Here is a 25,272-nt window from a genome sequence, read left to right on the forward strand (position 1 = left end):
AGAGCCCGGATCTCAATCCTATTGAGCACGTCTGGGACCTGGTGGATCAGAGGGTGAGGGCTAGGGCCATTCCCCCCAAAAATGTCCGGGAACTTGCAGGTGCCTTGGTGGAAGAGTTGGGTAAAATCTCGAGAACTGGCAAATCTGTTGCAGTCCACGAGGAGGAGATGCACTGCAGTACTTAATGCAGCTGGTGGCCACACCAGATACTGACTGTTACTTTTGATTTTGACGCCCCCCTTTGTTCAGGGACACATTATTCCATTTCTGTTAGTCACATGCCTGTGGAACTTGTTCAGTTTCTGTCTCAGTTGTTGAATCTTGTTATGTTCATACAAATATTTACACATGCTAAGTTTACTGAAAATAAACGCGGTTGACAGTGAGAGGACGTTTCTTTTTAGGCTGAGTTTATCTGTCTGTCTGTCTGTCTGTCTGTCTGTCTGTCTGTCTGTCTGTCTGTCTGTCCCAGGTGTACAGTATATCTATCTATCTGACCCAGGTGTACAGTATGTATATCTATCTGACCCAGGTGTACAGTATGTATATCTATCTGACCCAGGTGTACAGTATGTATATCTATCTGACCCAGGTGTACAGTATGTATATCTATCTGACCCAGGTGTACAGTATGTATATCTATCTGACCCAGGTGTACAGTATATCTATCTGACCCAGGTGTACAGTAGGTATATCTATCTGACCCAGGTGTACAGTAGGTATATCTATCTGACCCAGGTGTACAGTATGTATATCTATCTATCTGACCCAGGTGTACAGTATGTATATCTATCTATCTGACCCAGGTGTACAGTAAGTATATCTATCTGACCCAGGTATACAGTATGTATATCTATTTGACCCAGGTGTACAGTATATCTATCTGACCCAGGTGTACAGTAGGTATATCTATCTGACCCAGGTGTACAGTATGTATATCTATCTGACCCAGGTGTCTTCTCCTCTGTTCCAGGTATCTGTTTTCTCTCCAGATAAAGCAGGACCTCTCTACAGGCAGTCTAACCTGTAATGACAACAGCGCCGCCCTGCTGGTCTCCCATATACTGCAGTGTGAGTCGAGCCCAATCCGATTAACACATGGGTTGTATTCAGGGGAAAGGAAACAGAAGCCAATGGGGCGGAGACAGGCAGGGAACTTGTCCAATAAGAAATCACTTTTTTTTTCTGTTGTAAAATATATATATTTTTTAACGTTTTGCTCTTGTGAACACTAATATATACGACCCTGCCATTCACTTTCTAGATTACATGTATTCCTATCCTTGGATAATATCCGTAACTCACTCGTCGAAGGTAACCTACCTGAAATGACTTACTTACTTGCTGTGTGTGTGTGTGTGTGTTTCTGTTTGTACATTCGCGGTTTACCTTTGTGTGTGTGTGTGTGTGCACGTGTTCGTCCATGCTTGAGGCATACACGTGTGCTTCCGTTCGTGCACGTGTGTGTAATGTACAGCAGAACTGGGAGACTACAAGGAAGAGTTGGACATCCACCATCTAGAGATGAGAAGATACGTCCCTAACCAGGAATACTTGGACCACAAGATTATGAAGTTCCACAGGAAACACAGGTTAGCACTTTAGCATTAGCATCTACTGTCACTGTCATAGAGATCATATGTTCCCTGTGGGAAGCACTTCCCTAGCATTAGCATCTACTGTCACTGTCATAGAGATCATATGGTCCCTGTGGGAAGCACTTCCCTAGCATTAGCAACTACTGTCACTGTCGTAGAGATCCTGTGGTCCCTGTGGGAAGCACTTCCCTAGCATTAGCATCTACTGTCACTGTCATAGAGATCCTGTGGTCCCTGTGGGAAGCACTTCCCTAGCATTAGCATCTACTGTCACTGTCGTAGAGATCCTGTGGTCCCTGTGGGAAGCACTTCCCTAGCATTAGCATCTACTGTCACTGTCATAGAGATCCTGTGGTCCCTGTGGGAAGCACTTCCCTAGCATTAGCATCTACTGTCACTGTCATAGAGATCATATGGTCCCTGTGGGAAGCACTTCCCTAGCATTAGCATCTACTGTCACTGTCGTAGAGATCCTGTGGTCCCTGTGTGAAGCACTTCCCTAGCATTAGCATCTACTGTCACTGTCATAGAGATCCTGTGGTCCCTGTGGGAAGCACTTCCCTAGCATTAGCATCTACTGTCACTGTCGTAGAGATCCTGTGGTCCCTGTGGGAAGCACTTCCCTAGCATTAGCATCTACTGTCACTGTCGTAGAGATCCTGTGGTCCCTGTGGGAAGCACTTCCCTAGCATTAGCATCTACTGTCACTGTCATAGAGATCCTGTGGTCCCTGTGGGAAGCACTTCCCTAGCATTAGCATCTACTGTCACTGTCATAGAGATCATATGGTCCCTGTGGGAAGCACTTCCCTAGCATTAGCATCTACTGTCACTGTCATAGAGATCCTGTGGTCCCTGTGGGAAGCACTTCCCTAGCATTAGCATCTACTGTCACTGTCGTAGAGATCCTGTGGTCCCTGTGGGAAGCACTTCCCTAGCATTAGCATCTACTGTCACTGTCGTAGAGATCCTGTGGTCCCTGTGGGAAGCACTTCCCTAGCATTAGCATCTACTGTCACTGTCGTAGAGATCCTGTGGTCCCTGTGGGAAGCACTTCCCTAGCATTAGCATCTACTGTCACTGTCATAGAGATCCTGTGGTCCCTGTGGGAAGCACTTCCCTAGCATTAGCATCTACTGTCACTGTCGTAGAGATCCTGTGGTCCCTGTGGGAAGCACTTCCCTAGCATTAGCATCTACTGTCACTGTCGTAGAGATCCTGTGGTCCCTGTGGGAAGCACTTCCCTAGCATTAGCATCTACTGTCACTGTCGTAGAGATCCTGTGGTCCCTGTGGGAAGCACTTCCCTAGCATTAGCATCTACTGTCACTGTCGTAGAGATCCTGTGGTCCCTGTGAGAAAGCACTTCCCTAGCAGTTGAAACTTAAACATAGAAAAACATCCTATCTTGTGAACAAAACAATGTAAATAGCCAAGAAACACAAGTACAAACTCTCACTTCAGAAGACTTTAGCTTCAAGTAAATTAGACCAACTTATATGCATGTGTACAGCATTTCTAAGTGTGCACAGCCCCCAGCCAGGCAGTGTTGCAGCACGAGGTGGAATAGGCTATATAGGATTCGTAGTTTGACTTTGTGTGATAAATTTACCAGCTATGAAGCAAGTACTTTGTTCAGATACTTTGTAAACAGCTACTGCAGAATTTATAAACGTGATCATACTTGACTATAATTCTGATCATACTTGAATATAAATGCGATCATACTTGAATACAAATGTGATCATACTTGAATTTAAATGTTATCATACGTGACTAAAAAGGGATCATACTTGACTATAAATGGTATCATACTTGAATTTAAATGTGATCATACTTGACTAAAAAGTGATCCCACTTAACTATAAATGTGATCATACTTGAATTTAAATGCGATCATACTTGACTATAAATGTTATCATACTTGACTATACCAATGGTGGACATTGTGGGGCCCTGACCACCCGTCAACGAGATCCTATGGTCCCTGTGGAAGCACTTCCTTAGCATTAGCATCTACTGTCACTGCCATCGAGATCCTATGGTCCCTGTGGAAGCACTTCCTTAGCATCAGAATATACAGTAAGGTCACCATCTAGAGCTGAAACAGTATGTTTCACACACACACACACACACACACACACACACACACACACACACACACACACACACACACACACACACACACACACACACACACACACACACACACACACACACAGATTGATTATCTGATTGCCTGATTGGTTGATTGATTGTTCCAGGGGTCACTCTCCTGCGGACTCAGACGTCCATCTGTTGGAGGTTGCTAGGAAACTAGACATGTACGGGATCCGCCCCCACCCTGCCCACGATGGCGAGGGCATGAGACTCAACCTGGCCGTCACACACTCTGGGGTACTGGTGTTCCAGGTACACACACACACACACACACACACACACACACACACACACACACACACACACACACACACACACACACACACACACACACACACACACACAGCCTTGTATAACTAACCTTCTTGGGACACACAATTCAGTCCCATTCAACCCTACTGTAAAACTAACCATAAACCTGAAAACCTAACCCTAACCCTAATCATAACCCTAATCCTAACCCTATTCCTAACCCTAATCCTAACCCTATTCCTAACCCTAATCATAACCCTAATCATAACCCTAATCATAACCCTAATCATAACCCTAATCATAACCCTAACCCTAATCATAACCCTAATCCTAACCCTAATCATAACCCTAATCCTAACCCTAATCCTAACCCTAATCATAACCCTAATCCTAACCCTAATCATAACCCTAACCATAACCCTAATCATAACCCTAATCCTAACCCTAATCATAACCCTAATCCTAACCCTAATCCTAACCCTAATCCTAACCCCAATCATAACCATATTCCTAACCCTATTCCTAACCCTAATCATAACCCTAATCATAACCATAACCCTAATCATAACCCTAATCCTAACCCTAATCATAACACTAATCCTAACCCTATTCCTAACCCTAATCATAACCCTAATCATAACCATAACCCTAATCATAACCCTAATCATAACCCTAATCCTAACCCTAATCATAACACTAATCATAACCCTAATCCTAACCCTAATCATAACCCTAATCCTAACCCTAATCCTAACCCTAATCATAACCCTAATCCTAACCCTAATCATAACCCTAATCCTAACCCTAATCATAACCCTAATCCTAACCCTAATCCTAACCCTAATCATAACCCTAATCCTAACCCTATTCCTAACCCTAATCATAACCCTAATCATAACCATAACCCTAATCATAACCCTAATCATAACCCTAACCCTAATCATAATCATAACCCTAATCCTAACCCTAATCATAACCCTAATCATAACCCTAACCCTAATCATAACCCTAATCATAACCCTAACCCTAATCATAACCCTAATCATAACCCTAACCCTAATCATAATCCTAACACTAATCCTAACCCTAATCATAACACTAATCCTAACCCTAATCATAACCCTAATCATAACCCTAACCCTAATCATAACCCTAATCATAACCCTAACCCTAATCATAATCCTAACACTAATCCTAACCCTAATCATAACACTAATCCTAACCCTAATCATAACCCTAGTCCTATCCCTAATCATAACCCTAATCCTAACCCTAATCATAACCCTAATCATAACCCTAATCCTAACCCTAATCCTAACCCTAATCATAACCCTAATCCTAACCCTAATCCTAACCCTAATCATAACCCTAATCCTAACCCTAATCATTACCCTAATCCTAACCCTAATCATAACCCTAATCATAACCCTAATCCTAACCCTAATCATAACCCTAATCATTACCCTAATCCTAACCCTAATCCTAACCCTAATCATTACCCTAATCATAACCATAACCCTAATCATAACCCTAATCATAACCCTAATCCTAACCCTAATCATAACCCTAATCATTACCCTAATCATAACCATAACCCTAATCATAACCCTAATCATAACCCTAATCATAACCCTAAAAAGGACCCTAGCTCTTCACCCTAAACCTGATTCTAAACCTAACACTAATTCTAACCTTAACCCTAAACCCCCTAGAAATAGTATTTGACCTTGTGGGGACTAACAAAATGTCACTAGTTGGTCAAATTGTTGTTTGTTTACTATTATTGTGGGGACTTCTGGTCTTGACGTATAGTTAAACATGTCCACACTCTGACCAATCTCCTGTCTCCTCTCGTCTCCAGGGCAACACTAAGATCAACACATTCAGCTGGGCCAAGGTCCGTAAACTGAGCTTCAAGAGGAAACACTTCCTCATCAAACTACACGACCAAATAGGGGTGAGACTCCTATTACCCAGCCATATTCACTTCCTCATCAAACTACATGACCAAATAAGGGGTGAGACTCCTATTACCCAACCATATTCACTTCCTCATCAAACTACATGACCAAATAAGGGGTGAGATTCCTATTACCCAACCATATTCACTTCCTCTTCAAACTACATGACCAAATAAGGGGTGAGACTCCTATTACCCAACCATATTCACTTCCTCTTCAAACTACATGACCAAATAAGGGGTGAGACTCCTAATACCAACCATATTCACTTCCTCATCAAACTACATGACCAAATAAGGGGTGAGCTCCTATTACCCAACCATATTCACTTCCTCATCAAACTACATGACCAAATAAGGGGTGAGACTCCTAATACCCAACCATATTCACTTCCTCATCAAACTACATGACCAAATAAGGGGTGAGATTCCTATTACCCAACCATATTCACTTCCTCTTCAAACTACATGACCAAATAAGGGGTGAGACTCCTAATATCCAACCATATTCACTTCCTCTTCAAACTACATGACCAAATAAGGGGTGAGACTCCTAATACCCAACCATATTCACTTCCTCATCAAACTACATGACCAAATAAGGGGTGAGATTCCTATTACCCAACCATATTCACTTCCTCTTCAAACTACATGACCAAATAAGGGGTGAGACTCCTAATACCCAAGCCTGTTCTATTCCAACTTTGTAAGACTGTTTCAGAGAATATAATTCCTCTGCCCTCTGAAGTGTATTTAGATATCTCACATTTTCAGGAATATATAAGAGTTTTTTTAAAGGAAATTTCAAGAGAAGATACATTTTAGTGTGTACAACTTCTTTAAAGTATATACCTTCTTTAAAAAAATAAAAGTATTTACCTGTGTCTTCACGCGTGTGCCCACCAGCCGTCCCGTAAGGACACGGTAGAGTTTGCGATGGCGAGTCGAGACGTATCTAAGTCCTTCTGGAAGACCTGTGTTGAATACCATGCCTTCTTCAGACTGGCCAAAGAGCCCCAGTCACGCAGCAAGACTCTGCTGTCCAGCAAAGGGTCCAGCTTCAGATACAGGTATGGAGAAGATGGAGCTACCCACTCACTGGGTACAGACACACTGGGTACAGACACACTGGGTACAGACACACTGGGTACAGACACACTGGGTAGACACCTGGTACAGACACACTTGGTACAGACACACTGGGTACAGGCACATACTGGGTACAGACACACTGGGTACAGACACATACTGGGTACAGACACATACTGGGTACAGACACACCAGGTACAGGCACATACTGGGTACAGACACACTGGGTACAGGCACATACTGGGTACAGACACATACTGGGTACAGACACATACTGGGTACAGACACATACTGGGTACATACTGGGTACAGACACATACTGGGTACATACTGGGTACAGACACATACTGGGTACATACTGGGTACAGACACACACTGGGTACAGACACACACTGGGTACAGACACATACTGGGTACAGACACATACTGGGTACAGACACATACTGGGTACATACTGGGTACAGACACATACTGGGTACATACTGGGTACAGACACACACTGGGTACAGACACACACTGGGTACAGACAAATACTGGGTACAGACACATACTGGGTACAGACACATACTGGGTACAGACACATACTGGGTACAGACACATACTGGGTACATGCTGGGTACAGACACATACTGGGTACATACTGGGTACAGACACACACTGGGTACAGACACACACTGGGTACAGACACATGCTGGGTACAGACACATACTGGGTACAGACAAACCATGGTACAGACACACCGGGTACAGACACACACTGGGTACAGACACATACTGGGTACAGACACATACTGGGTACAGACAAACCATGGGTACAGACACATGCTGGGTACAGACACATACTGGGTACAGACACATACTGGGTACAGACACATACTGGGTACATACTGGGTACAGACACACACTGGGTACAGACACATGCTGGGTACAGACAAACACTGGGTACAGACAAACCATGGGTACAGACACATACTGGGTACAGACACATACTGGGTACAGACACATACTGGGTACAGACACATACTGGGTACAGACACACACCGGATACAGACACATACCGGGTACAGACACATACCGGGTACAGACACACCGGGTACTGACACATGCTGGGTACAGACACACATACATGAAAGCCACACACTGTGTGTTCAGGTGATTAAAACTGAATGTGTTCTGTTTCAGTGGCAGGACCCAGAAACAGCTGATGGAGTATATGCCGACAGGAGAGAAGAAACACAGGCCTTTCGACAGGTGGGAAGACTGTGTGTGTGTGTGTGTGTGTGTGTGTGTGTGTGTGTGTGTGTGTGTGTGTGTGTGTGTGTGTGTGTGTGTGTGTGTGTGTGTGTGTGTGTGTGTGTGTGTGTGTGTGCTGTGTGTGTGTGTGTGTGTGTGTGTGTGTGGGGGGGGGGGTGTTAAACCCTGTCTCTTTCTCCGTTAGGTCCTACTGTAAGTCAGAGTCCAGACAGTGTAGATCCTCTCCTGACCTCCTCACAGACGTCTCCAAACAGGTAAACTATCTATCTACTCTACCTAGCGACCACAGGGAGAAAAAACAATCTACTGTACCTAGCAACCACAGGGAGAAAAATCAATCTACTGAAAAATCTAGAATAATAGTAATCATAATAATAATGTGAATAATATTTTGACATATTATGCCTCTCTAGGTGATATGGAGGGGGATTTTCAAATCAAATTTTATTAGTCACGTGCACCTTACAAGCCCTTAAGCAACAATGCAGTTTAAAAAAATACAAACAAAAAAAAGAAATAAAAATAATAAATACTTATAGAGCAGCAGGAAAATAACAGTAGCGAGGATATATACAGGGGGTACCAGGTACAGAGTCAATGTGGAGGCTATATACAGGGGGTACCAGGTACAGAGTCAATGTGGAGGCTATATACAGGGTGTTACGGTACAGAGTCAATGTGGAGGCTATATACAGGGGGTACCGGTACAGAGTCAATGTGGAGGCTATATACAGGGTGTTACGGTACAGAGTCAATGTGGAGGCTATATACAGGGGGTACTGGTACAGAGTCAATGTGGAGGCTATATACTGGGGGTACCGGAACAGAGTCAATGTGGAGACTATATACAGGGGGTACCAGGTACAGAGTCAATGTGGAGGTTATATACAGGGTGTTACGGTACAGAGTCAATGTGGAGGCTATATACAGGGTGTTACGGTACAGAGTCAATGTGGAGGCTATATACAGGGGGTACCAGGTACAGAGTCAATGTGGAGGCTATATACAAGGGGTACCGGTACAGAGTCAATGTGGAGGCTATATACAGGGGGTACCAGGTACAGAGTCAATGTGGAGGCTATATACAGGGGGTACCAGGTACAGAGTCAATGTGGAGGTTATATACAGGGGGTACCAGGTACAGAGTCAATGTGGAGACTATATACAGGGGGTACCAGGTACAGAGTCAATGTGGAGGTTATATACAGGGGGTACCAGGTACAGAGTCAATGTGGAGGCTATATACAGGGGGTACCAGGTACAGAGTCAATGTGGAGGCTATATACAGGGGGTACCGGTACAGAGTCAATGTGGAGGCTATATACAGGGGGTACCAGGTACAGAGTCAATGTGGAGGCTATATACAGGGGGTACCAGGTACAGAGTCAATGTGGAGGTTATATACAGGGGGTACCAGGTACAGAGTCAATGTGGAGGCTATATACAGGGGGTACCAGGTACAGAGTCAATGTGGAGGCTATATACAGGGGGTACCAGGTACAGAGTCAATGTGGAGGCTATATACAGGGGGTACCAGGTACAGAGTCAATGTGAAGGCTATATACAGGGGGTACCAGGTACAGAGTCAATGTGGATGTTATATACAGGGGGTACCAGGTACAGAGTCAATGTGAAGGCTATATACAGGGGGTACCAGGTACAGAGTCAATGTGGAGGCTATATACAGGGGGTACCAGGTACAGAGTCAATGTGGAGGTTATATACAGGGGGTAACAGGTACAGAGTCAATGTGAAGGCTATATACAGGGGTGTACCGGTACAGAGTCAATGTGGAGGCTATATACAGGGTGTTACGGTACAGAGTCAATGTGGAGGCTATATACAGGGGGTACCGGTACAGAGTCAATGTGGAGGCTATATACAGGGGGTACCGGTACAGAGTCAATGTGGAGGCTATATACAGGGGGTACCAGGTACAGAGTCAATGTGGAGACTATATACAGGGGGGTACCGGTACAGAGTCAATGTGGAGGCTATATACAGGGGGTACCGGTACAGAGTCAATGTGGAGGCTATATACAGGGGGTACCGGTACAGAGTCAATGTGGAGGCTATATACAGGGGGTACCGGTACAGAGTCAATGTGGAGGCTATATACAGGGGGTACCGGTACAGAATCATTGTGGAGGCTATATACAGGGGGTACCGGTACAGAGTCAATGTGGAGGCTATATACAGGGGGTACCAGGTACAGAGTCAATGTGGAGGTTATATACAGGGTGTACCGGTACAGAGTCAATGTGGAGGTTATATACAGGGTGTACCGGTACAGAGTCAATGTGGAGGCTATATACAGGGGGTACCGGGACAGAGTCAATGTGCAGGGGCACCGGTTAGTCGAGGTAATAGAGGTAATATGTACATGTAGGTAGAGTTATTAAAATGACTATGCGTAGATAATTAATAATAAGATAATTAGAGAGAGTTGCAATGTGAATAATCTAGGTACCTATTTGATTAGATGTTCAGGAGTCTTATGTCTTGGGTTTAGAAGCTGTTTAGAGGCCTCTTGGACCTAGACGTGGCGCTCCGGTACCGCTTGCCGTGCGGCAGCAGAGAGAACAGTCTTTGACAATTTTAAGGGCCTTCCTTTGACACCGCCTGGTATAGAGGTCCTGGATGGCAGGAAGCTTGGCCCCAGTGATGTACTGGGCCGTACGCACTACCCTCTGTAGTGCCTTGCGTTCGGAGGCCGAGCAGTTGCCATACCAGGCAGTGATGCAGCCAGTCAGGATGCTCTCGATTGTGCAGCTGTGGAACATTTTGAGGATCTGAAGACACATGCCAAATCTTTTCAGTCTCCTGAGGGGGAATAGGTTTTGTCGTGCCCTCTTCACGACTGTCTGGTGTGCTTGGACCATGATAGTTTGTTGGTGATGTAAACACCAAGGAACTTGAAGCTCTCAACCTGCTCCACTACAGCCCTGTCGATGAGAATGGGGGCGTGCTCGGTCCTCCTTTTCCTGTAGTCCACAATCATCTCCTTTGTCTTGCTCACGTTGAGGGAGAGGTTGTTGTCCTGGCACCACACGGCCAGGTCTCTGACTTCCTCCCTTTAAGGCTGTCTTGTCGTTGTCGGTGATCAGGCCTACCAATGTTGTGTCATCTGCAAACTCAAGGATGGTGTTGGGAGTCGTGCAGTCATGAGTGAACAGGGAGTACGGGAAGGGGGGACTGACAGAATTTTTGAAATGGAAGGGTAAGTCGTCACCATCGGTAACGAAGGTATTTCAAGGCAAATATTAGGATGACAAAAGATTAATTGTGAGTTGTATTGGAGTTCACCTACCTTATGCCCAGTCCACATTTGTTCTTCATATAATAGATGAGTGTGAACTTACCAAGGACAAAGACTGACATGTGTCGTTGAATGTCGATCCCAACCCCCCCCCCCCCCCGAGTCTGTCTCCCGACCTTATTCCGTCTGAACTCTGTCATTTGGAAAGATTTTCTTCTGATGACAGAAACGCAGACAACGACGTGGCCGTGTTTGGTGCGTTCGTTTTAGCCTGCCAGGGATGCTGGGTTAACGCCAGATGATGTCGTGGTCGTGTTTTGGTGCGTTTGTTTTAGCCTGCCAGGGGTGCTGGGTTAACGCCAGAGGACGTCGTGGTCGTGTTTTGGTGCGTTTGTTTTAGCCTGCCAGGGGTGCTGGGTTAACGCCAGAGGACGTCGTGGTCGTGTTTTGGTGCGTTTGTTTTAGCCTGCCAGGGGTGCTGGGTTAACGCCAGAGGACGTCGTGGTCGTGTTTTGGTGCGTTTGTTTTAGCCTGCCAGGGGTGCTGGGTTAACGCCAGAGGACGTCGTGGTCGTGTTTTGGTGCGTTTGTTTTAGCCTGCCAGGGGTGCTGGGTTAACGCCAGAGGACGTCGTGGTCGTGTTTTGGTGCGTTTGTTTTAGCCTGCCAGGGGTGCTGGGTTAACGCCAGAGGACGTCGTGGTCGTGTTTTGGTGCGTTTGTTTTAGCCTGACAGGGGTGCTGGGTTAACGCCAGAGGACGTCGTGGTAGTGTTTTGGTGCGTTTGTTTTAGCCTGCCAGGGGTGCTGGGTTAACGCCAGAGGACGTCGTGGTCGTGTTTTGTAGCTTATCTCATGCTGTTCTTCACATTTTGCAGTTTTAAAGCACATTTCCTGCTTTTCTATATATTTTGGGAAAGGGGGGGGGGGGGCCTAGTCAGTTGTTCAACTGAAAGGTGTCTTCCTCATTTGACCCAATCAGAGAGGTGCAGGGGGCTGCCTTAATTGACATCAATGTCATTTGGCGCCCGGGGAACAGTGGGTTAACTGCCTTGTTCAGGGGCAGAACGACAGCTTTTTTACGTTGTCAGCTCTGGGATTCGATCCGGCAACTTTTCAGTTACAAGTCCAACGCTCTAACTTCTAGGCCGCTCCAATTTTCCATTTTTCATATACTTTTACTTGATATATATTTATAGTGGGGGATGAATCAACCTGTTTTGAATATGGGGGGGGGACATGTCCCACCATCCCTGTGGCAATTTCACCTATAAGTAAAACACAGAGCAGCCTGAACTCTTTGGTCCTTTAAAAACCTGCTTCATGTAAAATATGTTGTGCTATAGCTTGGAAAATAAATACATGTGATTCTGGATGGCAACATGAGACAGTTCGTTTCCAACTAGGGTATCTATCGTGACAACCCTACCAATGACACATTCAGTAATACACATCAACATGTTTATCCACCTCATGCTGTCTTTTGTGTGTGTGTGTGTGTGTGTGTGTGTGTGTGTGTGTGTGTGTGTGTGTGTGTGTGTGTGTGTGTGTGTGTGTGTGTGTGTGCGCATCTCCAGCTCTACGAGCAGTCCCATTCGTTCCCGCGCCCCGGAAGCCACAGCGAAGAGGAAGTGGAAAGACAACAACAGGAAGTGGGAGGAGCTAACCCTAAACGCAGCCAATCAGCTGTCGAAGTGGTCTTCTCCACGGAACTGCAGCGGTCCCGCCTCCCACAAGCTTTCCACCAATCAACGGCCTCTCCTAAACAAAGGTCCGCCTCTACATCGGTAGACATCGAGGAGAGGAGGGCAGGGGGGCAACGGCAGGGAGGGGCGGGGCATCGAGAGGTTTACCACGGAAACAGCAGGGCCAGACTTCGGCCCAAACCCCAGCCTGCCTCCGACGCGCAGCAATTGGTCCTCCTATACCCCAATAACCCCGCCTACCAGTTCCATCCAGTCCTTCCAACATTCCCATTGGCCAGCTATCCGCACGGACATGCCTACTTTTTGGACGGCGCCGTAACCTCATTGGAGCGTCTCCCGCAGATGCACCGCTTAGACCACACCCTGTTGGAGGGGCTGACACACCCTTCTCTCTACACACGCTCTGATTCGTCTTCCCTGTCGCCACTCAGGCGGAATCTCCGCCCATCCGGGCTGGGGTTGACCAGGGTCTACCACGGTGGGTTCAAGAGCGGAAACGCAGCCAGGAGTTTCGACGTCGGGAGAATAGAGGCGGGACATTACAGCGACGACTCCAACTTCCTGCCTGGACTTCCTCGTCGTGCCACCAGCCAACCGGACGTCAAGTTCCCCAGAGTAGTCCCCGCCTCCAACCCCGCCTCTGAGTTCCGTCCCCTAGGTTACTACCCCCACCTATCACGTCACCAGACTCCACAAAGACCCTCCTACCTGCCTCTAAACTCCTCCCCCTTGCCAGACCGGCCCACCTCGCTGTGTGTTCTAGGGGGGGCCGGTGGGAGCTACAGTGATTCAGACCCAGAGGTAATCTACCCATACTACTGCCCAGTACCCCCGTTGGGTAAAGTGGTACGGTCCAATGCTCTGGCTAGGATGAGGTTCTCCTCTGGGAGTTTACAACTGGAGGAGGAAGAGGAGGGGGAAGAGGAGAGGTATAGCAGTGGGGGAGAGGGGACGCCTCGAATTACGAAACTGAGACTGTAGAATAGCGGTGTGTGGGTGTGTAGATCAACAAGTGTTGTGTGACGTGTGTGTGTTATGTGTGTGTGTGTATTATGTGTGTGTGTGTGTGTGACGTGTGTGTGTGTGTTATGTGTGTATTATGTGTGTGTGTGCGTGTGCGTGTGTGTGATGTGTGTGTGTAATGTGTGTGTGTGGTGTGTGTGTGTGTGTTATGTGTGTGTGTTATGTGTGTGTGTATTATGTTTGTGTGTGTGTGTGTATTATGTGTGTGTGTGTGTGTGTATATTGTGTGTGTGTGTATGTGTGTGTGTGTGGGGTCAGGATGACATTTGGTGTATTCAGGATGTTTTGTACATTGAAGAGACACTCCCCCCCAAAAAAAATGTTTACATTGTTGAACGTCCATTTAACAGACGAGTCTGTTTTGTACTTCACAGAAAGTAGCGTTTCCTGTTTCTATTGAAGGTTTTTGGTACATGTCTGAATTCTGTCAATAAAGTGTGTAATGTGTATGATGAGCAATGTGTCTTTACTTGAGATACGGAAACCAACATGATCTGTACATCATAAAGCATTTTATTCTGAACAAAAATAAACGTAACAATTTCAAAAGATTTTACTGAATAGAATTGACCCCAACCCTGATATGGACCTGATCCTAGATCAGAACTTCTAACTTCTACTGACACACTTTTTGAAAAACGGGCCCTGGATATAAAATCTAAACCCATTCTACTAAACATTTTTACTGCATAGATTCAGAGGCTTTGATGATCAAACCAGCACATAGCCGAAACACACAGGCCAAAAGGCCAAAAATGAAGGCCAAAATTAAACAATTATTCCCCTCAAAAGAAAAACCTAGAAATAATTTAAATAAAAATCGCACACAAATTAACGTTCAAATTTATACAAAAGACTGTTAAACAAATCTTTCCCTTTGTATTTCTCCCAACACACTCTATACTGGTACCAATACACACACACACACACACACTCACACTCACACTCACACTCACACTCACACTCACACACACTCACACTCACACTCACACTCACACTCACACTCACACACACTCACACACACACACACTCACACTCACACTCACACTCACACTCACACACACACACACACACACACACACACACACACACACACACACACACACACACACAATTTTGATCAAACTATATTTACAACATTAATCTTTCAACATCTATTGAAATATAAAAATGGATCACGCAACATTTTCTAAATTTCCCAGACATGTATAACCTACTAATCCCATATAAAAACATGAAAATGTCATATTTAAATGTATCCCAATATACAGGTAAATATTTCAAAAAGTAGAGCCCTGAGTTATTTACTTTAGAATGGGAGAAGGAAATGTGAAAAAGGGTTCTAGATGGCTCCGGAACTGGAATGTCGGTGGGATGACATTCTAACTGAATTCTGGAATAGAACCCAGCCACAACAACAACACTCCAGAACACAGTTCTGCCAATCATCAAACAGTGTGGGACCCTCCGCTGCCCTCTGTGTTGCTATGGATTAGATTGGGATCTATTCTTACCCGTCTCCTTGGTCCTAAACCCTTTTAATGTTTTCCAATCTGTACGGTGGAATCAATACAGTGGAAGCTTCACCACTATACTGTTTATACCTATCCAGACCCTACAGACATGTTAACATTGAGGGGGTTAGGACCAAGGGGCAGACAGGTAGTGATGTGTAACCAGCTGAGAGTTAATGAGTAAGATACTGGGTGAATGAACAAGGCAACAGACGAGCTAGTTGGGGAATGAACAACAGACGAGCTAGTTGGGGAATGAACAACAGACGAGCTAGTTGGGGAATGAACAACAGACGAGCTAGTTGGGGAATGAACAACAGGCGAGCTAGTTGGGGAATGAACAACAGACGAGCTAGTTGGGGAATGAACAACAGACGAGCTAGTTGGGGAATGAACAACAGACGAGCTAGTTGGGGAATGAACAACAGACGAGTTAGTTGGGGAATGAACAACAGACGAGCTAGTTGGGGAATGAACAACAGACGAGCTAGTTGGGGAATGAACAACAGGCGAGCTAGTTGGGGAATGAACAACAGACGAGCTAGTTGGGGAATGAACATCTCTATGTCTGGAGGTAGACAGTACAGCCTTTTCTACTGAGACCCAAGACATTCAGCAAGAATGGAACGTTTAGTTACATTACTGGTGTGTGTGTGTGTGTGTGTGTGTGTGTGTGTGTGTGTGTGTGTGTGTGTGTGTGTGTGTGTGTGTGTGTGTGTGTGTGTGTGTGTGTGTGTGTGTGTGTGTGTGTGTGTGTGTGTAGAACTTCTGCACTTCTTCTTTCTTCCTTCGTTTAACTGGAATCGACCTCGAATCTCTGTCTCCTTCCATCTCTTCTCTTTTATGTTGGAGTGAACCTGAGTCAGAGACAGACAGAGGAGACAGACAGAGGAGACAAACAGAGGAGACAGACAGAGGAGACAGACAGAGGAGAGAGACAGAGGAGACAGACAGAGGAGACAGACAGAGGACACAGACAGAGGAGACAGACAGAGGAGACAGACAGATGAGACAGACAGAGGAGACAGACAGAGGACACAGACAGAGGAGACAGACAGAGGAGACAGACAGAGGAGACAGACAGAGGACACAGACAGAGGAGACAGACAGATGAGACAGACAGAGGAGAGAGACAGAGGAGACAGACAGATGAGACAGACAGAGGAGACAGACAGAGGACACAGACAGAGGAGACAGACAGAGGAGACAGACAGAGGAGACACACAGAGGACACAGACAGAGGAGACAGACAGATGAGACAGACAGAGGAGAGAGACAGAGGAGACAGACAGAGGAGACAGACAGAGGACACAGACAGAGGAGACAGACAGAGGAGACAGACAGATGAGACAGACAGAGGAGACAGAGGACACAGACAGAGGAGAGAGACAGAGGAGACAGACAGAGGAGACAGACAGAGGAGAGAGACAGAGGAGACAGACAGAGGACACAGACAGATGAGACAGACAGAGGAGAGAGACAGAGGAGACAGACAGAGGAGACAAACAGAGGAGACAAACAGAGGAGACAGACAGAGGAGACAGACAGAGGAGACAGACAGAGGAGACAGACAGAGGAGACAGACAGAGGAGACAGACAGAGGAGACAGACAGAGGAGACAGACAGAGGAGACAGCAGGAGAGAGAGAGAGGGATTTATTAGAAGAAGAGAAAGAGGGGGAGAGAAGGATGAGAGAGTGACTTACGTCCTGAAGCGTGTTATGATGGTGGCGACCATCTTGTCTGTGATTCCAGGACAGACGTCTTCAGCCAGTCGGATGTTTCTCTCCAGCTCCTCTAGAGCACGCCTCTGTTCATCACTGCCCCTGTGATCAAACTTCAGTCACAACATAAAGTACCGGTCAAAAGTTTGGACACACCTACTCATTCAAGAGCTTTCATAATTTTTTTACATTGTAGAATAATAGTGAAGACATCAAAACTATGAAATAACACACAATAGTACAAAATAAAGAAAAACCCTGGAATGAGTATGTGTGTCCAAACCTTTGACTGGTACTGTGTACATTCAGAAATGTACATTAACACTGTCTGAACATAAACATGTGTACCTCTGAGAAGACTGGAGAGATGACTGTGGAATAACTGGTGGACTTTAAGTGCTGTTCCTGGTCCTGGGAGAGAGAGAGGGGGAGAGAGAGGGGGAGAGAGGGAGAGGGGGAGAGAGAGAGAGAGGGGGGGAGAGAGAGAGAGAGAGAGAGGGGAGGGGGAGAGAGAGAGAGAGAGGGGGAGAGAGAGGGGGGGGGAGAGAGAGGGGGAGAGGGAGGGGAGGGAGAGGGGGAGAGAGACGGGGAGAGGGGGAGAGAGAGAGGGGGAGAGGGAGGGGGAGAGGGGGGAGAGAGAGGGGGAGAGGGGGAGAGAGAGAGAGGGGGGGAGAGAGAGGGAGAGAGAGAGAGGGGGGGAGAGGGGAAGAGAGAGAGAGAGAGGGGGAGAGAGGGAGAGAGAGAGATAGAGAGGGTGGGACAGGGGGAGAGAGAGAGCGAGAGAGAGAGGGGGGGAGAGGGGGGGGAGGGGGAGAGAGAGGAGAGGAGAGAGAGAGAGAGAGAGAGGGGGGGAGAGAGAGAGAGACAGAGAGAGAGAGAGAGAGAGAGAGAGAGAGAGAGAGAGAGAGGGGGGAGAGAGAGAGAGAGAGAGAGAGAGGGGGAGAGAGAGGGGGAGAGAGAGAGAGAGGGGGAGAGAGAGAGAGAGAGAGTGAGAGAGGGAGAGAGAGAGGGGGAGAGAGAGGGGGAGAGAGAGAGAGAGGGGGAGAGAGAGAGAGAGAGAGTGAGAGGGGGGAGAGATAGAGAGAGAGAGAGGGGGAGAGAGGGGGGGGGGTTAACTAGGGATGTTAACAAGAAAATTCTAAGTGCAGACGAACCAACACTGACTCCACTGGTTACCTTCCTGCCGTCCTTATCTTTCTTATCTTTCTTCCGTATGGTGGTGAACGACCACTCGGGTTGAGATGGACTGTCCTCCTTGTTACTGGACTCACTGAGGAGAGAGATGAGAGGGTTACACACACACACACACACACACACACCCCCCCTAGACCTACCTATCGTCGTCATCGCTAGAGTCGTCATCGCTGTGTTCTTCAGTCTTCCATCTCTTTAACCTGTCAATCAGTTCAGTCAGGTAGGAAGTCTTCTTACAGTTCTTTACTATGAACTTATGTTTCAACAACTCTCTGGCTGAGGGTCTCTGGAGGGAGAGAGGGAGGGAGGGAGAGAGGAAGGGAGGGAGAGAGAGGGAGGGAGGGAGAGGAGAGAGAGGGAGGAGAAACAGGAGGGAGAGAGAGAGAGAGAGAGAGAGAGGGAGGGAGAGGGAAGAGAGGGAGAGAGGGAGAGGAGAGGGAGAGAGGTAGAGAGAGAGAGAGGAGAGAGGAAGGGAGGGAGAGAGAGGGAGAGAGAGGAGAGAGGAGAGAGAGGGAGAGACGTGACAGGGAGAGAGGGAGAGAGGGAGAGAGAGGAGAGAGAGGAGAGAGACGGCGAGAGAGAGGGGGCGGGAGAGAGAGGAAAGAGAGGGAGAGGGAGAGAGAGGAAAGAGAGGGAGAGAGAGGAGAGAGGAAGGGAGGGAGAGAGAGGGAGAGAGAGGGAGAGGGAGAGAGAGGAGAGAGGAAAGGAGGGAGGGAGAGGGAGAGAGAGAAGAGAGAGGAGAGTGAGGAGACAGAGGGAGAGGGAGAGAGAGGAAAGAGAGGAGAGAGAGGAGAGGGAGAGAAGGAGAGAGGAGAGGAAGTGAGGGAGAGAGGAGAGGAAGGGAGGGAGAGGAAAGAGAGGAGAGAGAGGAGAGGGGGAGAGGAGAGGAAGGGAGGGAGAGAGGGGGAGAGAGAGGAGAGAGAGGGAGAGGGAGAGAGAGGAAAGAGAGGGAGAGAGAGAGTAGAGTAGGAATAGAAGAATTGGGTAGAGAAGCAAAATATATTATTTTCTGTTCACGCAAATTCAACCAGCAGGTGGCAGCAACAAGCAAGATTCTTCGCCACAGGGTGAATATCAATTGTATTTCCTTGATTCCTAACATCCTTTCACACTGTGGAGGAATCTCAGATATTCTCTCCGCAAATGCATTTTGAGAAAGAGACAATGGAGATGAAAGGACAAGAGGAAGGAAGTCAATTATATATTTATATACACACATACACATACATACATATATGCCCATGGCCACACCCTTCCAATGTACTTACGAAGACTGGGTCCTTATTGAGACAGGAGTCTGTGAACTCTCTGAAACTCTTGGAGAAATCTTCCCCGAGGGAGGGGGGACTGCTCTTCGGGATCAGGAAGAGAACTTTCATAGGGTGTATGTCACTGTTCGGAGGCTCTCCTTTAGCCAGCTCTATAGCTGTTATACCTAAAGACCAGATATCAGCCTGGAGGGGGTAGGGGGTAGAGGGTAGAGGGGGAGAGAACAGGAGCCATTTAAAATGAACAACAACCACAAGGGTAATTTCATATCACTGTTAGGAGGCTCTTCTGATCTGATACCAGATATCATCCTGGAGGAGGAGGAGGAGGCTAAATTACAGACCTATAGATATTCAGATACACTCTGTTACAGACACTTCATTATACAGACACTCTGTTACAGACACTTCATTATACAGACACTCCATTATACAGACACTCTGTTACAGACACTCCATTATACAGACACTCTGTTACAGACACTCTGTTATAGACACTCTGTTACAGACACTCTGTTATAGACACTCTGTTACAGACACTCTGTTATAGACACTCTGTTACAGACACTCCATTATATAGACACTCCATTATATAGACACTCCATTATACAGACACTCTGTTACAGACACTCCATTACACAGACACTCTGTTACAGACACTTCATTATACAGACACTCCATTATATAGACACTCTGTTACAGACACTCCATTATACAGACACTCCATTATATAGACACTCTGTTACAGACACTCCATTATACAGACACTCCATTATATAGACACTCTGTTACAGACACTCCATTATACAGACACTCTGTTACAGACACTCTGTTACAGACACTCTGTTACAGACACTCTGTTATAGACACTCTGTTACAGACACTCCATTATACAGACACTCTGTTACAGACACTTCATTATACAGACACTCTGTTACAGACACTTCATTATACAGACACTCTGTTACAGACACTTCATTATACAGACACTCCATTACACAGACACTCCATTATATAGACACTCCATTACACAGACACTCCATTATATAGACACTCCATTATATAGACACTCCATTATACAGACACTCCATTATATAGACACTCTGTTACACAGACACTCCATTATATAGACACTCCATTATATAGACACTCCATTACACAGACACTCCATTATATAGACACTCCATTACAGACACTCTGTTACAGACACTTCATTATACAGACACTCTGTTACAGACACTTCATTATACAGACACTCCATTACAGACACTCTGTTACAGACACTTCATTATACAGACACTCCATTACAGACACTCTGTTACAGACACTTCATTATACAGACACTCTGTTACAGACACTTCATTATACAGACACTCCATTATACAGACACTCTGTTACAGACACTCCATTATACAGACACTCCATTATATAGACACTCCATTATACAGACACTCCATTATATAGACACTCTGTTACAGACACTCCATTATACAGACACTCCATTATATAGACACTCTGTTACAGACACTCCATTATACAGACACTCCATTATACAGACACTCCATTACAGAGACACTCCATTACAGACACTCTGTTACAGACACTCCATTATATAGACACTCCATTATATAGACACTCCATTATATAGACACTCTGTTACAGACACTCCATTATATAGACACTCCATTATATAGACACTCTGTTACAGACACTCCATTATATAGACCCTCCATTATATAGACACTCTGTTATATAGACACTCTGTTACAGACACTCTGTTACAGACACTCTGTTACAGACACTCCATTATATAGACACTCCATTATATAGACACTCCATTATATAGACACTCCATTACAGACACTCTGTTACAGACACTCCATTATATAGACACTCTGTTACAGACACTCCATTATATAGACACTCCATTATACAGACACTCCATTACACAGACACTCTGTTACAGACACTCCATTATACAGACACTCCATTATACAGACACTCCATTATACAGACACTCCATTATACAGACACTCCATTATAGACACTCCATTATACAGACACTCCATTATACAGACACTCCATTACAGACACTCCATTATAGACACACACAGAGGAGGGAAGTCTTTCACTCTCTCCCTGACACTGACTGGCATATGAAGTTGAACCACACCACCCTCCTCGACAGTCAGCCACACCACCCACCCTCCTCGACAGTCAGCCACACCACCCACCCTCCTCGACAGTCAACCACACCACCCTCCTAGACAGTCAACCACACCACCCTCCTAGACAGTCAACCACACCACCCTCCTAAACAGTCAACCACACCACCCTCCTAGACAGTCAACCACACCACCCTCCTAGACAGTCAACCACACCACCCTCCTAGACAGTCAACCACACCACCCACCTAGACAGTCGACCACACCACCCTCCTTGACAGTCAACCACACCACCCTCCTAGACAGTCAACCACACCACCCTCCCTCCTAGACAGTCAACCACACCACCCTCCCTCCTCGACAGTCAACCACACTACCCTCCTCGACAGTCAACCACACCACCCTCCTAGACAGTCAACCACACCACCCTCCTAGACAGTCAACCACACAACCCTCCTAGACAGTCAACCACACAACCCACCTCGACAGTCAACCACACCACCCACCCTCCTAGACGGTCAACCACACCACCCTCCTAGACAGTCAACCACACAACCCACCCTCATAGACAGTCAACCACACCACCCACCCTCCTAGACAGTCTGCCACACCACCCACCTTCCTCGACAGTCAGCCACACCACCCACCCTCCTCGACAGTCAACCACACCATCCTCCTAGACAGTCAACCACACCACCCTCCCTCCTTGACAGTCAACCACTCCACCCTCCTAGACAGTCAACCACACTACCCTCCTAGACAGTCAACCACACTACCCTCCTAGACAGTCAACCACACCACCCTCCCTCCTAGACAGTTAACCACACCACCCTCCCTCCTTGACAATCAACCACACTACCCTCCTAGACAGTTAACCACTCCACCCTCCTAGACAGTCAACCACTCCACCCTCCTAGACAGTCAACCACACCTCCCTCCTAGACAGTCAACCACTCCACCCTCCTAGACAGTCAACCACACCTCCCTCCTAGACAGTCAACCACACCACCCTCCTAGACAGTCAACCACACCACCCTCCTAGACAGTCAACCACACCACCCTCCTAGACAGTCAACCACACCACCCTCCTAGACAGTCAACCACACTACCCTCCTAGACAGTCAACCACACCACCCTCCTTGACAGTCAACCACACCACCCTCCTAGACAGTCAACCACACCACCCTCCTAGACAGTCAACCACACCACCCTCCTAGACAGTCAACCACACTACCCTCCTAGACAGTCAACCACACCACCCTCCTTGACAGTCAACCACACCACCCTCCTAGACAGTCAACCACACCACCCTCCTAGACAGTCAACCACACAACCCTCCTAGACAGTCAACCACACAACCCACCTCGACAGTCAACCACACCACCCACCCTCCTAGACGGTCAACCACACCACCCTCCTAGACAGTCAACCACACAACCCACCCTCATAGACAGTCAACCACACCACCCACCCTCCTAGACAGTCTGCCACACCACCCACCTTCCTCGACAGTCAGCCACACCACCCACCCTCCTCGACAGTCAACCACACCATCCTCCTAGACAGTCAACCACACCACCCTCCCTCCTTGACAGTCAACCACTCCACCCTCCTAGACAGTCAACCACACTACCCTCCTAGACAGTCAACCACACTACCCTCCTAGACAGTCAACCACACCACCCTCCCTCCTAGACAGTTAACCACACCACCCTCCCTCCTTGACAATCAACCACACTACCCTCCTAGACAGTTAACCACTCCACCCTCCTAGACAGTCAACCACTCCACCCTCCTAGACAGTCAACCACACCTCCCTCCTAGACAGTCAACCACTCCACCCTCCTAGACAGTCAACCACACCTCCCTCCTAGACAGTCAACCACACCACCCTCCTAGACAGTCAACCACCCTCCCTCCTAGACAGTCAACCACACCACCCTCCTAGACAGTCAACCACACCACCCTCCTAGACAGTCAACCACACCACCCTCCTAGACAGTCAACCACACCACCCTCCTAGACAGTCAACCACACCACCCTCCTCGACAGTCAACCACACCACCCTCCTAGACAGTCAACCACACTACCCTCCTAGACAGTCAACCACACCACCCTCCTAGACAGTCAACCACACCACCCTCCTAGACAGTCAACCACACCACCCTCCTAGACAGTCAACCACACCACCCTCCTAGATAGTCAACCACACCACCCTCCTAGACAGTCAACCACACCACCCTCCTAGACAGTCAACCACACCACCCTCCTAGACAGTCAACCACACCACCCTCCTAGACAGTCAACCACACTACCCTCCTAGACAGTCAACCACACCACCCTCCTTGACAGTCAACCACACCACCCTCCTAGACAGTCAACCACACCACCCTCCTAGACAGTCAACCACACCACCCTCCTTGACAGTCAACCACACCATCCTCCTAGACAGTCAACCACACCACAGCTACTCGACACTAAAGCAACCTAACCTAATAAACCACGAATGGTGTCTCTCTCTCTACCTTGTGATCATAAGAAGACTGTTGTATGACTTCAGGTGCCATCCAGAATGGTGTCTCTCTCTCTCTACCTTGTGATCATAAGAAGACTGCTGTATGACTTCAGGTGCCATCCAGAATGGTGTCCCTACAAATGTGTCTCTCTTCATCTGTGTGTCTGTCAGCTGTCCAGCCACTCCGAAGTCTGCTATCTTCACCTCGCCCTGCTCAGAGAGAAGGACGTTGGCAGCTACAGAGAGAGAGGGGAGACATTTCACTTTTGTTGTTTGAAAAAACTGAACATAAAACGTAAAACTGAACATAAATATAAAAACGCAACATTAAACTATTTAAAATTATTTTACTGAGATACAGTTCATATAACGAAAATCATTCAATTTAAATAAATTGTTCCCTAACCTCTGGATTTCACATGACTGGAAATACAGATATGCTTCTGTTGGTCACAGATACCTTAAAAAGAAAGGTAGGGGTGTGGATCAGGAAACCAGTCAGTATCTGGTGTGACCATGTGCCTCATGCAGAGTGACACATCTCCTTCACATAGAGTTGATCAGGCTGCTGATTGGTGGCCTGTGGAATGTTGTCCCAC

The 25,272-nt window shown here is 46.9% G+C and overlaps 2 protein-coding genes across 2 annotated transcripts in view; one reads left to right on the top strand and one right to left on the bottom strand.

The window, feature by feature from the left end:
* Window positions 1-14,669, top strand: part of LOC129835599 (FERM domain-containing protein 7) — a 30,898-nt gene extending 16,229 nt beyond the window's left edge. The window contains exons 5-12 of the mRNA XM_055901297.1: window positions 974-1,071; window positions 1,478-1,592; window positions 3,861-4,008; window positions 5,870-5,965; window positions 6,875-7,038; window positions 8,239-8,307; window positions 8,495-8,564; window positions 13,143-14,669. Of these exons, the coding sequence (XP_055757272.1) occupies window positions 974-1,071; window positions 1,478-1,592; window positions 3,861-4,008; window positions 5,870-5,965; window positions 6,875-7,038; window positions 8,239-8,307; window positions 8,495-8,564; window positions 13,143-14,252 (1,870 nt within the window). The 3' untranslated portion in view covers window positions 14,253-14,669. The remainder of the gene's footprint in view (window positions 1-973; window positions 1,072-1,477; window positions 1,593-3,860; window positions 4,009-5,869; window positions 5,966-6,874; window positions 7,039-8,238; window positions 8,308-8,494; window positions 8,565-13,142) is intronic.
* A 120-nt stretch (window positions 14,670-14,789) lies between these two features.
* Window positions 14,790-25,272, bottom strand: part of LOC129835598 (serine/threonine-protein kinase 26-like) — a 22,109-nt gene continuing 11,626 nt past the window's right edge. Inside the window, exons 6-12 of the mRNA XM_055901296.1 lie at window positions 24,752-24,909; window positions 19,994-20,179; window positions 18,866-19,011; window positions 18,708-18,801; window positions 17,880-17,942; window positions 17,514-17,644; window positions 14,790-16,665 (exon numbers count right to left, since the gene is read on the bottom strand). Coding sequence (XP_055757271.1) covers window positions 16,650-16,665; window positions 17,514-17,644; window positions 17,880-17,942; window positions 18,708-18,801; window positions 18,866-19,011; window positions 19,994-20,179; window positions 24,752-24,909 — 794 coding nt within the window. The 3' untranslated portion in view covers window positions 14,790-16,649. The remainder of the gene's footprint in view (window positions 16,666-17,513; window positions 17,645-17,879; window positions 17,943-18,707; window positions 18,802-18,865; window positions 19,012-19,993; window positions 20,180-24,751; window positions 24,910-25,272) is intronic.

Source organism: Salvelinus fontinalis, chromosome 36, assembly GCF_029448725.1.
Source record: "Salvelinus fontinalis isolate EN_2023a chromosome 36, ASM2944872v1, whole genome shotgun sequence".
NCBI lineage: Eukaryota > Metazoa > Chordata > Actinopteri > Salmoniformes > Salmonidae > Salvelinus > Salvelinus fontinalis.